Source organism: Cherax quadricarinatus, chromosome 38 (genome assembly GCF_038502225.1).
Source record: "Cherax quadricarinatus isolate ZL_2023a chromosome 38, ASM3850222v1, whole genome shotgun sequence".
Taxonomy (NCBI): Eukaryota; Metazoa; Arthropoda; class Malacostraca; order Decapoda; family Parastacidae; genus Cherax; species Cherax quadricarinatus.
Genome location: NC_091329.1, coordinates 23,358,600 through 23,376,099, shown reverse-complemented (window position 1 = coordinate 23,376,099; position 17,500 = coordinate 23,358,600). Strand labels below are relative to the sequence as shown.

The following is a 17,500-nucleotide window of genomic DNA, read 5'->3' as shown; positions in this document are numbered from 1 at the left end:
AAGAGGTTTACATCTGGAAGATCCCTGCATAGTATATGGGGGCCAAAACACCTGGTGAAGTTCACACTTGTGGAAGACTGAGAGGCATCATCATAGATAAGCCACAAAAACGAAGAGGCACCGTGGAAGAAAGGAAAGGAGAAGGTGAATCCAATAGAACTCTCCGAATGCTATCACGCTTCCCGTGTTGTTGAAGACTAGGGATAGACACGTGATACACAGGATAGTCAATCTAGGCATGTGAAGGCCTGTTCAAGTAAATACCAATAAGGACATTACGCTCCCAAGATTCCATCAAGTAAATACCAATAAGGGCAAGATTCCATCAAAGGCGGAATCTTGGGAACGTAATGCGTCGACATAACAGTGCACATTGAAGTTATATGAAAGGATAGCCAAATTGGGTAGAGGTCAAATTTTAAGGAAATGGGCCAACGAAACTTGCAGGGAGGGCACAAAAGCTGTTCGGCAGCAGTTTGAATAGGCATTCCGACTGAAATACATCCCCAGATTCTTGGACAGGCAGTAATTTATAAAAAGTTGCCAGCAGGGAGCCAGTGGTAACATCCTTGGTAATGCTTAGAGCTGCTGGATGAATAAGTGGTTAGCTGTGCTGGCAGGTCTCCCATCAGGAAAAATGCAAGGAAACACAACCACTGACCGAGAAGTAGATGCCACCAGAGACTGTGAGGTGGTAAGTGTAGACCCAGGTTAATTCCGAGAAAACGAAACTTTAAAAAAATAGATAAGGGATGCTTAAGTGGTTGGTGGGCCAGTGAAAAATCAACACTGCTGGCAGACTGTATGACCCCATAACGGGCATACAGATGTCAGCCCTGGAGTACTTAAAGGTATCCATTTTAACAGCTGGGCACTCCATGTATAGGGGACCGTGAGAATACAGCCTGTATGTCTAGCCGGATGACAGAGCAAATAAATGATCATCAAAACAGTGGAAGTCTTCCTCGTTAAGTGAGATCCATAATAGTTGCCAGTAGGTGGGCAGGCTCCTCCAGGGAGGCTCCTTGATGCCGGTGAAGGGCTCCTGATCTAAGGAAATGGATCTGTGCTTCCTTACAATAGACTGAATGCCTCTCATTCCTCCAGGCTCTGTATGACCCCTACAGGTTTAGCACTCCCCCATGAATGTAATAGTAACTACACCAACAGGCAGAATAATGGACGCTAGAGGAAGTAATGGGCACGCAGATGAGAGGTGGGGATAAATAATTCAAGTCATATATAGTAGTTACACGGATGTTATGCAGACACGTAGTTACCTCTAGCATGGTTCATGGAACCCCAGGCTGCTTTGCTTCTGTCATTACTGCACTGCGCTCTAGAACCCATACAGTGTTGGCGCTGGTTTTCCAATATAATAAAAAAAATGATCAACCATCTCTTCTGATTTGCTTTTAACAGAAAAAGCTAAAATGCTTTGTATATAACTTCTCAGTATCCCATGGTAGTCTTTGTGACCAACGGTGAACGAACTCCGGTAAGAGTGCACATGGCCAACGGTGAAGGAACTCCAGCACTCCAGTAACAGTGCACATGACCCACTGTAAAGGAACTCCAGTAACAGTGCACATGACTAACGGTGAAAGAATTCCAGCACTCCCATAACAGTGCACATGAATCATTGTGTACGAACTCTGGTAACAGTGCACATGACCAACGGTGAAGGAACTCCAGTAACAGTGCACACAATTCACAGTGAAGGAACTCCAGTTACAGTGCACATGACCAACGGTGAAGGAACTCTGGTAACACTGCACACAACCCACAGTGAAGGAACTCCGGTTACAGTGCACATGACCAATGGTGAAGGAACTCCAGTACTCCAGTAACAGTGCACATGACCCACAGTGAAAGAACTCCTGCACTTCCATAACAGTGCACATGACCCACGGTGAAGGAATTGAGCACTCCAGTTACAGTGCACATGGCCCACGGTGAAGGAACTCCAGCACTCCAGTGACAGTGCACATGACCCATGGTGAACGAACTCTGGTAACAGTGCACATGACCAACGGTGAAGGAACTCCAGTAACAGTGCACATGACCCACAGTGAAGGAACTCCGGTTACAGTGCACATGACCAATGGTGAAGTAACTCCAGTACTCCAGTTACAGTGCACACGACCCACAGTGAAGGAACTCCAGCACTTCCATGACAGTGCACATGGCCCACGGTGAAGAAATTGAGTACTCCAGTAACAGTGCACACGACCCACGGTGAAGGAACTCCAGCACTCCCATAACAGTGCACATGACCCACGGTGAACGAACTTTGGTAACAGTGCACATGACCAACGGTGAAGGAACCCCAGTAACAGTGCACATGACCCACGGTGAAGGAACTGAGCACTCCAGTAACAGTGCACACGACCCATGGTGAAGAAACTCCAGCACTCCAGTAACAGTGCACATGACCCACGGTGAAGGAACTCCAGCACTCAACTAACAGTGCACATGACCCACGGTGAAGGAACTCCAGCACTCCAGTAACAGTGCACACGACCCATGGTGAAGGAACTCCGCTAACAGTGCACATGACCCACGGTGAAGGAACTCCAGTATCAGTGCACTTGACCCACGGTAAACGAATTGAGCACTCCAATAACAGTGCACACGACCCATGGTAAAGGAACTCCAGCACTCCAATAACAGTGCACATGACCCACGGTGAAGAAACTCCAGCACTCCAGTAACAGTGCACATGACCCACGGTGAAGGAACTGAGCACTCCAGTAACAGTGCACACGACCCACGGTGAAGGAATTCCAGCACTCCAGTAACAGTGCACACGACCCATGGTGAAGAAACTCCAGCACTCCAGTAACAGTGCACATGACCCACGGTGAAGGAACTGAGCACTCCAGTAACAGTGCACACGACCCATGGTGAAGGAATTCCAGCACTCCAGTAACAGTGCACATGACCCACGGTGAAGGAACTGAGCACTCCAGTAACAGTGCACATGAGCCACGGTGAAGGAACTCCAGCACTCCAGTAACAGTGCACATGACCCACGGTGAAGGAACTGAGCACTCCAGTAACAGTGCACACGACCCACGGTGAAGGAATTCCAGCACTCCAGTAACAGTGCACATAACCCACGGTGAAGGAAATGAGCACTCCAGTAACAGTGCACATGACCCATGGTGAAGGAACTCCAGCACTCCAGTAACAGTGCACATGACCCATGGTGAAGGAACTCCAGCACTCAACTAACAGTGCACATGACCCACGGTGAAGGAACTCCAGCACTCCAGTAACAGTGCACATGACCCACGGTGAAGGAACTGAGCACTCCAGTAACAGTGCACACGACCCACGGTGAAGGAACTGAGCACTCCAGTAACAGTGCACGTGACCCACGGTGAAGGAACTGAGCACTCCAGTAACAGTGCACATGACCCACGGTGAAGGAACTCCAGCACTCCAGTAACAGTGCACATGACCCACGGTGAAGGAACTGAGCACTCCAGTAACAGTGCACATGACCCACGGTGATGGAACTGAGCACTCCAGTAACAGTGCACATGACCCACGGTGAAGGAACTGCAGCAACACAACACTCACGTCACACAGTGAAGGAACTCCAGCAACACAACACACATGACATAGTGAAGGAACTCCAGCAACACAACATACATAACACAGAGTGAAGGAACTCCAGCAACACAACATTCACGTCACGCAGTGAAGGAACTCCAGCAACACAACATACATGACACGGTGAAGGAACTCCAGCAACACAACACACATGACATAGTGAAGGAACTCCAGCAACACAACATACATAACACAGAGTGAAGGAACTCCAGCAACACAACATTCACGTCACGCAGTGAAGGAACTCCAGCAACACAACATACATGACACGGTGAAGGAACTCCAGCAACACAACACTCACGTCACGCAGTGAAGGAACTCCAGCAACACAACATACATGACACAGAGTGAAGGAACTCCAGCAACACAACACTCACGACACGCAGTGAAGGAACTCCAGCAACACAACACTCACATCATGCAGTGAAGGAACTCCAGCAACACAACATACATGACACAGAGTGAAGGAACTCCAGCAACACAACACTCACGACACGCAGTGAAGGAACTCCAGCAACACAACACTCACATCATGCAGTGAAGGAACTCCAGCAACACAACACACATGACACAGAGTGAAGGAACTCCAGCAACACAACACACATGACACAGTGAAGGAACTCCAGCAACACAACACACATGACACAGTGAAGGAACTCCAGCAACACAACATACATGACACAGTGAAGGAACTCCAGCAACACAACATACATGACACAGTGAAGGAACTCCAGCAACACAACACACATGACACAGTGAAGGAACTCCAGCAACACAACATACATGACACAGTGAAGGAACTCCAGCAACACAACACACATGACAGTGAAGGAACTCCAGCAACACAACACACATGACACAGAGTGAAGGAACTCCAGCAACACAACATACATGACACAGAGTGAAGGAACTCCAGCAACACAACATACATGACACAGAGTGAAGGAACTCCAGCAACACAACACACATGACACAGTGAAGGAACTCCAGCAACACAACATACATGACACAGAGTGAAGGAACTCCAGCAACACAACACACATGACAGTGAAGGAACTCCAGCAACACAACACACATGACACAGAGTGAAGGAACTCCAGCAACACAACACACATGACAGTGAAGGAACTCCAGCAACACAACACACATGACACAGAGTGAAGGAACTCCAGCAACACAACACACATGACACAGTGAAGGAACTCCTGCAACACAACACACATGACACAGTGAAGGAACTCCAGCAACACAACACACATGACAGTGAAGGAACTCCAGCAACACAACACACATGACACAGTGAAGGAACTCCTGCAACACAACATACATGACACAGTGAAGGAACTCCAGCAACACAACACACATGACAGTGAAGGAACTCCAGCAACACAACACACATGACACAGTGAAGGAACTCCAGCAACACAACACACATGACACAGAGTGAAGGAACTCCAGCAACACAACACACATGACAGTGAAGGAACTCCAGCAACACAACACACATGACACAGTGAAGGAACTCCAGCAACACAACACACATGACACAGTGAAGGAACTCCAGCAACACAACACTCACGTCACGCAGTGAAGGAACTCCAGCAACACAACATACATGACACAGAGTGAAGGAACTCCAGCAACACAACACTCACGTCATGCAGTGAAGGAACTCCAGCAACACAACATACATGACACAGTGAAGGAACTCCAGCAACACAACACTCACGTCACGCAGTGAAGGAACTCCAGCAACACAACATACATGACACAGTGAAGGAACTCCAGCAACACAACACACATGACACAGTGAAGGAACTCCAGCAACACAACATACATGACACAGTGAAGGAACTCCAGCAACACAACATACATGACACAGTGAAGGAACTCCAGCAACACAACACTCACGTCACGCAGTGAAGGAACTCCAGCAACACAACATACATGACACAGTGAAGGAACTCCAGCAACACAACATACATGACACAGTGAAGGAACTCCAGCAACACAACATACATGACACAGTGAAGGAACTCCAGCAACACAACAAACATGACACAGAGTGAAGGAACTCCAGCAACACAACAAACATGACACAGAGTGAAGGAACTCCAGCAACACAACAAACATGACACAGAGTGAAGGAACTCCAGCAACACAACACTCACGACAGAGGTCCAGAGAGAACACTGACCTCGCTATAAAAAAGAAGTCTCGTGCAACATAAGTGTCAGTAATATTTACATACTTACCTAACATTGCTGGTTCTGGTGTAGTGCCAACTATCATTGCTGTCGAAGAAAATCATCAATTTAGTTTCCAGTTAATGAAGAAAATGGATTGTTTTGAAGCGAAATAAAGTATCTTGGTCAGGAAAAAAAATGTATGTGTTCAGAGAAGCAGTAAATAACGAAGTTCCTCAAGGAGGCTCCTTGATGCCGGTGAGGGGCTCTTGATCCAAGGAAATGGAGATAATTAGAATAAGCTGCAAGGAAATGGAGATAGGAGATAAGTAGGATTGATCCCTTGCATCAATCCTAATTATCTCTTATTCTGCAGCTCGTGACACTCAAGAGATATTTGTGTTGTAACACTCAGATATCTGTGTTGTAACACTCAGATATCTGTGTTGTAACACTCAGATATCTGTGTTGTAACACTCAGATATCTGTGTTGTAACACTCAGATATCTGTGTTGTAACACTCAGATATCTGTGTTGTAACACTCAGAAGTTATGCTGTGACAGACAAAGCTATGCTGTGGAACAGAGAGATGGTTATGATGTGATAATCAGAGACAGCAGTGTTGCAGCACTCAAGACTTGTTCAAGTGTCTCTCAACCTCACTCACAAATGTGACACACTCAGCCTCACTCTCACAAGTGTGACACTCTCAACCTCACTCTCACAAGTGTGACACTCTCAACCTCACTCTCACAAATGTGACACTCTCAACCTCACTCTCACAAATATGACACTCTCACCCTCACTCTCACAAGTGCCACACACTCAACCTTACTCTCATAAGTGCGGCACACTCAACCTCACTCTTGCAAAAGAAACTCAACCTCACTCTCACAAATGTGACACTCTCAACCTCACTCTCACAAATGTGACACTCTCAACCTCACTCTCACAAATGTGACACTCTCAACCTCACTCTCACAAATGTGACACTCTCAACCTCACTCTCACAAATGTGACACTCTCAACCTCACTCTCACAAATGTGACACTCTCAACCTCACTCTCACAAATGTGACTCTCTTACAAGTGGGACACACTCAACCTCACTCTCATAAATGTGACACTCTCAACCTCACTCTTACAAGTGCGACACACTCAACATCACTCTCACAAATGTGACTCTCTTACAAGTGCGACACACTCAACCTCACTCTCACAAATGTGATTCTCTTACAAGTGGGACACACTCAACCTCACTCCCATAAATGTGACACTTTCAACCTCACTCTCACAAGTGTGACACTCTCAATCTCACTCTCACAAATGTGACACTCTCAACCTCACTCTCACAAGTGTGACACTCTCAATCTCACTCTCACAAATGTGACACACTCAACCTCACTCTCACAAATGTGTCTCTCTTACAAGTGTGACGCACTCAACCTCACTCTCACAAATGTGACACACTCAACCTCACTCTCACAAGTGTGACACTCTCAACCTCACTCTCACAAGTGTGACACTTAACACTGATGACACTCAACATGTATGACACTCAACAAGTATGACACTCAACACGTGTCACACTCACATGTGACACACACGTGTGTGACACTCACATGTGTAACACTATTAAGGTTTGATCAGTAAGTCAGGTGTTGGTTGTAAGTTGTGCATTAAGTTTGTTAAGAGTCTGACAGAGTGAGGTAAGTTGCCGTGCACAGTATGGCGTGCACCACTCATGTAGAGTACGGTGTGCACCACTCATGTAGAGCACGGAGTGTACCACTCGTGCAGAGTACGGTGTGCACCACTCACGTAGAGTATGGTGTGCACCACTCGTGGAGTATGGTGTGCACCACTCGTGTAGAGTACGGTGTGCACCACTCACGTAGAGCACGGCGTGTACCACTCGTGCAGAGTACAGTGTGCACCACTCACGTAGAGTACGGTGTGTACCACTCGTGCAGAGTACGGTGTGTACCACTCGTGCAGAGTACGGTGTTTACCACTCGTGCAGAGTACGGTGTTTACCACTCGTGAAGAGTACGGTGTGTACCACTCGTGAAGAGTACGGTGTGTACCACTCGTGCAGAGTACGGTGTGCACCACTCGTGCAGAGTACGGTGTGTACCACTCGTGAAGAGTACGGTGTGTACCACTCGTGCAGAGTACGGTGTTTACCACTCGTGCTGAGTACGGTGTGTACCACTCATGTAGAGTACCGCGTGTACCACTCGTGTAGAGTACAGTGTGTACCACTTGTGAACCGTACGGTGTGCACCACTCGCGTAGAGTACGGTGTGCACCACTCACGTAGAGTACGGTGTGCACTGCCTATGGAGAGTACGGTGTGCGCAACCTGTGGGGAGTACTGCGTGCACCCACTCATGCGGAGAGCAGAGTTCACCACTCGTGCAGATGGAAGTGCACACCATTCGTAGAGAGGGCAGTGTGCACTACTCGTGCAGAGGGCAGTGTGCACTACTCATGCAGAGATCAGTGTGCATTACCCGTGTGGAGAAGAGTGTGCACTACTCGTGCAGAGGGCAGTGTGCTCTACTTATGTAGAGGGCAGTGTGCACTGCTCATGCAGAGAGCAGTGTCCACTTCTCATGCAGTGGGCAGTGTGCACTACTCGTGCAGAAGGCAGTGTGCACCACTCGTGCAGAGGGCAGTGTGCACCACTCGTGCAGAGAGCAGTGTGCACCAGTCATGCAGAGGGTAGTATGCACCACTCGTGCAGAGGGCAGTGTGCACTACTCGTGTAGAAGGCAGTGTGCACCACTCGTGCAGAAGGCAGTGTGCACCACTCGTGCAGAAGGCAGTGTGCACCACTCGTGCAGATGGCGGTGTGCACTACTCGTGCAGAGGCAGTGTGCACCACTCGTGCAGAGGGCAGTGTGCACCACTCGTGCAGAGGCAGTGTGCACCACTCGTGCAGAAAGTAGTGTGCACTACTCGTATAGAGGGCAGTGTGCACCACTCGTGCAGAGGCAGGTTGCGCTACTCGTGCAGAGGCAGTGTGCACCACTCGTGCAGAGGGCAGTGTGCACCACTCGTGCAGAGGCAGTGTGCACCACTCGTGCAGAAAGTAGTGTGCACTACTCGTGCAGAGGGCAGTGCGCACCACTCCTGCAGAGGGCAGTGTGCACTACACGTACAGAGGGCAATGTGCACTACTCGTGCAGAGGGCAGTGTGTACCACTCGTGCAGAGGGCAGTGTGCACCACTCGTGTAGATGGCGGTGTGCACCACTCGTGCAGATGGCGGTGTCCATTACTAATGCAGAGGGCAGTGTGCACCACTCGTGCAGATGGCGGTGTGCACTACTCGTGCACAGGGCAGTGTGCACAACTCGTGCAGAGGGTAGTGTGCACTACTCGTGCAGAGTGCAGTGTGCATTACTTGTGCTGAGGGCAGTGTGCACTACTCGTGCAGAGGGCAGTGTGCACTACTCATGCAGAGGGCAGTGTGCACTACTCGTGCAGAGGGCAGTGTGCACTACTCGTGCAGAGGGTAGTGTGCACTACTCGTGCAGAGTGCAGTGTGCATTACTCGTGCTGAGGGCAGTGTTCATTACTCGTGCAGATGGCGGTGTGCACTACTCGTGCACAGGGCAGTGTGCACTACTCGTGCAGAGGGTAGTGTGCACTACTCGTGCAGAGTACATTACTCGTGCTGAGGGCAGTGTTCATTACTCGTGCAGATGGCGGTGTGCACTACTCGTGCACAGGGCAGTGTGCACCACTCGCACAGATGGCGGTGTGCACAACTCGTCCAGAAGGCCGTGTGCACCACTCGTGAAGATGGAGGTGTGCACTACTCGTGCACAGGGAAGTGTGCACCACTCGTGCAGAAGGCAGTGTGCACCACTCATGCAGAAGGCAGTGTGCACTACTCGTGCAAAGGGTAGTGTGCACTACTCGTGTAGAGGGTAGTGTGCACTGCTCGTGCAAAGGGTAGTGTGTACTACTCGTGCAGATGGTGGTGTGCACAACTCGTGCAGAAGGCAGTGTGCACTACTCGTGCAGAGGATAGCGTGCACCACTCGTGCAGAGGGTAGTGTGCACTGCTCGTGCAAAGGGTAGTGTGTACTACTCGTGCAGATGGTGGTGTGCACAACTCGTGCAGAAGGCAGTGTGCACTACTCGTGCAGAGGGTAGTGTGCAATACTCGTGCAGAGGGTAGTGTGCACTACTCGTGCAGAAGGCAGTGTCCACTACTCGTGCACAGGGCAGTGTGCACCACTCGCACAGATGGCGGTGTGCACAACTCATGCAGAGGGTAGTGTGCACTACTCGTGCAGAGTGCAGTGTGCACTACTCGTGCTGAGGGCAGTGTGCACTACTCGTGCTGAGGGTAGTGTGCACTACTCGTGCAGAGGGCAGTGTGCACTACTCGTGCAGAGGGCAGTGTGCACTACTCGTGCAGAGGGCAGTGTGCACTACTCGTGCAGAGGGTAGTGTGCACTACTCGTGCAGAGTGCAGTGTGCATTACTCGTGCTGAGGGCAGTGTGCATTACTCGTGCAGATGGCGGTGTGCACTACTCGTGCACAGGGCAGTGTGCACTACTCGTGCAGATGGCGGTGTGCACAACTCGTGCAGAGGGTAGTGTGCATTACTCGTGCAGAGGGTAGTGTGCACCACTCGTGCAGATGTCGGTGTGCATTACTCGTGCACAGGGCAGTGTGCACCACTCGCGCAGAAGGCGGTGTGCACAACTCGTCCAGAAGGCCGTGTGCACCACTCGTGAAGATGGAGGTGTGCACTACTCGTGCACAGGGCAGTGTGCACCACTCATGCAGAAGGCAGTGTGCACTACTCATGCAAAGGGTAGTGTGCACTACTCGTGCAGAGGGTAGTGTGCACTGCTCGTGCAAAGGGTAGTGTGTACTACTCGTGCAGATGGTGGTGTGCACAACTCGTGCAGAAGGCAGTGTGCACTACTCGTGCAGAGGATTTGTAACCATCAGCGTATTTATCAACCACATCCTAACATCACTGAAAATGCTGGAGAGGAACGATTTTGACAAAGGTAAGATTAAGGTTATGTGTCAGTAGGGTTATTGTTTCTTCCTAGGTACGTTCAACTCACCCACTCACATTCCACCTACCTGTCCTACTTATATTTAAAAGTATGCAAAGTTCTTGCTTGAGTGACACTGCTTGCTTGTTTATTCCGCTCATCTACAACCTTACTCTTAAACCAGTTCTTTCCTCTAGACTTTCTAAATCTAAATTTATCCAACTTCAATCCACTGCTGCGAGTCCTGTCTAAGATATTTTCAATACGCTATTTATATATATTTATTTCCTTTTTCTTTTTCTACACCTCCATCATATCTCCCTCTAATTGTAAGTTTTTGCTCACAGTGCAAATTTTCATAGGAGAGGTTTCTGATACATGGAATGAATTTCGTCATTCTTCTGTGTATATTTTCGAGCATATGTATGCCCATCCTGTATTATGGAGACCAGAACTGAGCAGCGTAATCTAAATGACGCTTTACTGAAATTTAATGAAGTTGAAACATCATCTAAGTTCTGTTATTTATATTTCTTGATATGAAGCCGAGAATTCTATCAGCTTTATTGTGGACACTTATGCACTGTTGTCTTGGCTTTAAATTTTTGCTAACCAGAACTCCTCAATTTTTTTTCGCAAACCCTTTGATTAAGATCTACATTACTAAGCGTACAAGAGCTATAGTTTTCCTGCCCTCGGACTAGAACCCTTCTATTGCCTTCATTAAACTGTATCTGCCACTTTTCCGACCACATCAAACTATCCAGATCATCCTGTAGCCCTCTATTGTCCTCATCAGAAAATATTTGACGGTCTGTTTCAGTGTCATCAGCAAAATTACCTGAGTTCCTATTTATTTCTTCATCCATGTTGTTTATGTGCACTGCGATCAACAAGGATCCCAGTAATGACAACTGTGGCACTCGTAAAGGGGCCAATTCTGATTTCTCCTCAGTTACAATAATAAAAAATATTATTTTGGATTTTGTAATTCTCGAGTGCCCGTTCTTTCAAGAAATTCGCAAGCGTTCGCACACCAAACCTTGTATAAAACATCGATAAAATAGAATATTGAAGTTAATATTCAATAGTGACAGTATGATCATCTGCATCGTAACCTCTAGCAACGAGATGTACTTGAAAAATCGGGAATATATTCCTAACTCTTCAGGGACACTGAAAACTGATACAGCGTGGGAGCTACATAAAAGGCACTTTCTTCAAATAATTTTTCTTCAACCGGCACAAGGATGTTTGTCTAAAAGAGCCCGCAGTAAATCGTAGAAATATTCCCAAGCTCTGTTCATTAGATTTAAACGTTATTAAGCAGAGCTTAAATTAAATTCTTGCCTTAATGCAGGCCATACAAACAGGTACTAGTAGCAACTCCAGGTGGGAGCATAAATGCCAGCTTAACTTCACAATTTATTACAGACTGAAGTCTTTTAAGTAAATAATTTGGAATACCTACAAACAACTGCAAAAATCAGTTCGACAAGAAATAAATGCTTGGATAAGAACCAAGATATTTTTTTGACAACATAAAGATTACGATTACGAAAACTGAAAGATTTAACAATTTGGTTAATGTGACAATGAAGAATCTAGGTAGACAGTTGGATCATGTGCTGATGCGACTGAGGCTGCAAACTTTCAGTACCACAATCGAAGGCACCAAAATCTCCACTCTTTTACTCTGATAATCAAAATCTCTGTTTTACTTTCATTTAGTTTGCTTCCCATTATTATCATCCAAAGCCGAATATTAAACAAAAGAGAACTAAAATCGAATTTTGCATCTTCCACATTCAAAACACGGATGCAGACCTGTATATCGGCAACATAAATATAATATAATGAACCCCATGGGCATCCAACCGTGAGACTAAGACACTAACACGAACAGTAAACAAAATCGGTGTAAGAATAGAGCCCTACGGAACAACGGCAGAGGGTGAAGGAAACGGCTCAGATACAGATGATCTATTATGTCCGACCAGAAACTTTTCATTTCAGAAGAGAAAAAGAAGTAACCTAAGGCCATAGCCAAAAATGATCACTTAACAGCAGTCGATGATCAGTAGTATCAAATGTAGCAGAGATGTCCAGCAAAATTAGCAGAAATCCACTTCATAAATAAATGCTCAGTATCAAATTATTGTAAACTATATACACAGCCGTGGCTAAGTGCTTCTTTTTGATAATAATAATAATAATAATAATTTACATACAGCCATCTCAGCTGAAATGGACACACGTAAAATATAACTTCGATGCAGAAAAAATGATTTAGAAGAGTAAGTTCGATAAATTTAGAAATAAACGTAAGATCTGAAGCAGTTTGGCATATTTTTCCAAAATAACAGTTAGGCTTTCATGAGCTGAGCAGGTGAACCAGTCATTTTTCATTACCGTGGAAAACATCCGTTTCGAAAATAACGATTAATCAACACAGTTATTCAAAGAACGATACATTAATATGCTGGCAAGATCTCTGAAGTACTTATAGGATCTAGTGTACAACACAGTAAACTGTGGAAAGGTAATCCGTGGTACACTACAAGTCAGTGCTGTCACAGAGAACTCTGCACCCACCTGAGATGACGAAAATAATGACAGAAAGACGAAGGCAGCTGAAAAGCAAAATTAAGGGAGGCAAAACAGATTCATATGTACGACCAAAGAGATTATTTAGATGGGTGAACAAGAGCCTCTGGTTATCACAACAGGATTGATTTTTTCCCTGTAATATTCCACCTTACGACTACTCTAAGAGTTTCTACATATTCTGACCTTGATCCCAGAGTACACAGTCTGCTTCATGGACGCTCTGCACTCCTACGAGACCTGCGTAACTGGGCAACAGGAATCTCAACAAAGCGCAAAACCACCAATGAATAGCCTTCTAGTGACGAAAGGGCAGCTCTTTGTATTCCCAGCTACAAACACCTTGTCATTAATATTTGATAACTGGTCAACAGACAGGGAAGACGCATCCACCTTGTCAAAGGCATCTTTCACTATCACACCAGCCTGAGTCAGATCAAGGTTACTGTAATATTATATATATATATATATATATATATATATATATATATATATATATATATATATATATATATATATATATATATATATATATATATATATATATATATATAATAATATATTATATGTATATATAATATATATATATATAATATATAATAATATATGTATATATATATATATATATATATATATATAAATAATATATAATAATATATTATATGTATATATATATATATATATATATATATATATATATATATATATATATATATATATATATATATATATATATATATATATATATATATATATAATATATTATATATATATATATATATATATATATATATATATATATATAATAATATATTATATGTATATATAATATATATATATATATAATATATAATAATATATGTATATATATATATATATATATATATATATATATATATATATATATATATATATATATATATATAAATAATATATAATAATATATTATATGTATATATATATATATATATATATATATATATATATATATATATATATATATATATATATATATATATATATATATATATATATATATATATATATATATATATACACACCCTCTGTGTCACTGCATTGTTTGTAACAGCTTGACAAAGCTCATGGAGAGCGAAACGTTGCCACAATAAAATGTCGCATTAGTTGCACATCTGTCCTTTTACCTAACAAGGTTACTGTAATTACGAGAAGACAGTATGGGCTTACAAGAGGCAGCTCTGAAATATCAAGGTTAAAAGTAACGTCACTATGAGCGGACACAACATTATCAAGATATATTGCGTCAACAGCTTTAATACTCTGAGAATCGGCAATACAAAAAAAAAAGTCAAGTGATAACACATTCTCGAAATTACTGAAATTTATTAGCTCCAGGAACTGGCATAAATTGGACTTCAATTGTGGACAATCAGAGCAGCAGTTAAAATCACTGAGGAGTCACTTAGAGGTCCAAATACATCAAGAAATAAGAAAACTGAGACATCAGTGCCAGAACAATACACAACCATCAGTCTCACAATCTGCCAATGGCAATACACTACTTCCATTATCTTAAATGATACCATAGAGCGACTACTTGATGTATAATGGACACTTGAAAAACTCGAATAAATAACTGTAACGTCACCACCCCAAGCATCAACTAACATCGGAATGTGTTAAATCGAAAAAGACCTGAAGGAGAGCAGCTGCAACCACTACTATATCAGACTCCAACAGCCATCTATCTATCAGACATAAAATATAAAGACAAAACACGTTTAGAACTTCAGTAACATGCATTACTTAACTTCCTATTGAACGGATGTTCAATAAAGGGTACTGAAGAGCCTGAAGAGAACTTTTGAAGTTTTTTTTTTTTGAGGCTGTAAGTTCGTATTCCCCATAATTTGTGACCCTGCGACACCATCTCCGGACAACTTGAATTACTGTAGATGCAAAGTTGTGGAATGTGCCCTGGGTAGCATCTCTGGAGTAACAGTTTATGCAACAGGGAGATGACCACCAGCACAAAAAGCGCATTTTGGTCGACTATCCTTATGAGGACATTTTTTGGTATGCAGTATAACTAAAGCCCTGGCAATGGTAACAGTAGGTGATCCAAAACCTGTCACTAACCTTACTCCTTGTCAAGCCAACAAATCTGTAGCATCCGTTCTTAATGACATTTAGAATTTCAGGGGCTACCATTCTGTTAACTTTTGAGAAACAAACACTAGACACAACCTCTCTCGAATAAATAATTAATTTCTGGATTCTTGCCAAGAATGCCAGAAACAAGACCAACTACAGTTACCTTAGGCAAAATCTTGCTCAGTTCAGGTACAACAAAACAATGTCAGCAGGAAAACAGGAAGCCCAAGACACCCCAGCATCCCACTTCGCCTCCGCAGTAAGAAAACTAAACATCAAAATAATGATTTTTAATCTTTCGTTTACATTTTTAACTAAGCCTGAACTTATAACAGTTACGCGGCCAAGAGCAACACCGTCCACTGAGACATCAGGTTTTGGCTTGACAATCAGAACATGCTGGTCCCGAACCACAGTGATCAATCTATGGTTGTTAGCTATAATGTCAAGCATCTTCAAAGTGCGCATCTGGTCAGCCTATTTTACTTGCTGAATGTCTTTTCAAACAATGTTCACAAAAAGCTGAGGAGCGGCAACAGGGTCCTGTAGCTACCGCTAAGACTAGATAGTCTATCATCAATCTATTGCAGCTTTATAGTAAACTTCAAAATATTACCAGCAACATCAATTACTGCATCAGCCACTCCCCAAACAAGCACTATCCACCAATGTTCTGAAAATCAGAGTTCCGCCCATCAGGAAGAACAACATCGGCTTCAAACTCATCCACTGCGCGAAGAGCGAAAAGCCGAATTATGATGCATGCGCATAAAATTAGTTTAAAATTTGGACAGGCAATGTGAAAGTAGTCACTACAAAATGCAGATTTTATTACTTCAGCAATCCTTCCAACTTCAACCTAAAATACAAGACAACCGTCCTTAACTTTTGCAACCATAGTTAGCAAGTTCTTAACTACAACAAAAATAACACGAAATAAAATGCCAGGGGAAAAGCCCAGACAGTGGCTGTCTCTGTTTGGATAAACAAAAAGATGGCTGTCCGTAAGATTATTAGTAACCGACACTTGATTACACTCAACCATACCTTGACCCAGGAGATAATTTTTCCTATACTATGTGCCAAAGCTTTTTCAATGTCTCTAGTGTGGAACTATCAAAGGTCAGCGCTGTATGACCCTAGTGAGTTTAGCGCTTCTGTTTGGTTATAATAATAATGTATCAAAGGTCTTACTGAAGTCTGTATGCACAATATCGTGTTATATATCTTCGTTTACTGCCTCGAACACTTTAGTAATTTTTTTTAATAAATTCGTAAGGCAGGAACGCCTTTGTAAAACTGCTGAGGTTCATTAATCAAATTATAGCTTCCAAGGCAGCTTCGAGTTACAGAAATTCAACAGCTACTGATTCCATCAACTTTCCCACAACTGAGGTTACGCTGATTGGTCTATACTGTAATTTGAAGCTAAGGACCTATCTCCCATTTTGTAAATGAGTACCCCACTTGCCATTTTCCACTCATCAGGTATGATACCAATTTATCCGGTACGATGCCCGTATTATCTGATAAGATATTAATTTTATCCAGTATTTATCCAGTTTTTAGAAGAATGACTTTAGAGATGAAAGAGCAGATCTGAATTATCGGGATTTTCCGAGGTGGAATGAAAATCAAGAAGCTGTCTCGTGAAAACTTGTGATGGCTTCATTGATACAAGGTTTTTACTACTGTTGCAGACTAATTGAGGTAACAATCTTACCATTAACAAATTTCCTGTACACTCAGTCTTTCTGGATAAAAATGGGCTAAGACCATAAGGACCAACATTATTCATACAAAAGAAGGAACACGATTATCTGAGACGTGGAGACTCCCTAGCTAAGATCTCCCAACCCTTCAACCTCTCAAGGGATGCTCCTTGAAGATGTTGAGAGGCTCTTGATCCAGGGAACTTGA

The 17,500-nt window shown here is 44.0% G+C and overlaps 2 protein-coding genes across 3 annotated transcripts in view; both read right to left on the bottom strand.

The window, feature by feature from the left end:
• Positions 1-5,866, bottom strand: part of LOC128705562 (uncharacterized) — a 6,228-nt gene extending 362 nt beyond the window's left edge. The window contains exons 1-2 of the mRNA XM_053800722.2: positions 2,046-5,866; positions 1-2,008 (exon numbers count right to left, since the gene is read on the bottom strand). The exon at positions 1-2,008 is cut by the window's left edge and continues 362 nt beyond it. Of these exons, the coding sequence (XP_053656697.2) occupies positions 2,464-3,696 (1,233 nt within the window). The 5' untranslated portion in view covers positions 3,697-5,866 and the 3' untranslated portion in view covers positions 1-2,008; positions 2,046-2,463. The remainder of the gene's footprint in view (positions 2,009-2,045) is intronic.
• LOC128692828 (neprilysin-1-like) overlaps positions 1-17,500 on the bottom strand; it is a 134,522-nt gene that overhangs the window by 19,397 nt on the left and 97,625 nt on the right. The window contains exon 19 of one of the 2 annotated variants that reach the window (XM_070092175.1): positions 5,877-5,915. The exons of the other annotated variant lie outside the window; for it this stretch is intronic. Coding sequence (XP_069948276.1) covers positions 5,877-5,915 — 39 coding nt within the window. The remainder of the gene's footprint in view (positions 1-5,876; positions 5,916-17,500) is intronic. 2 annotated transcript variants of the gene reach the window in all.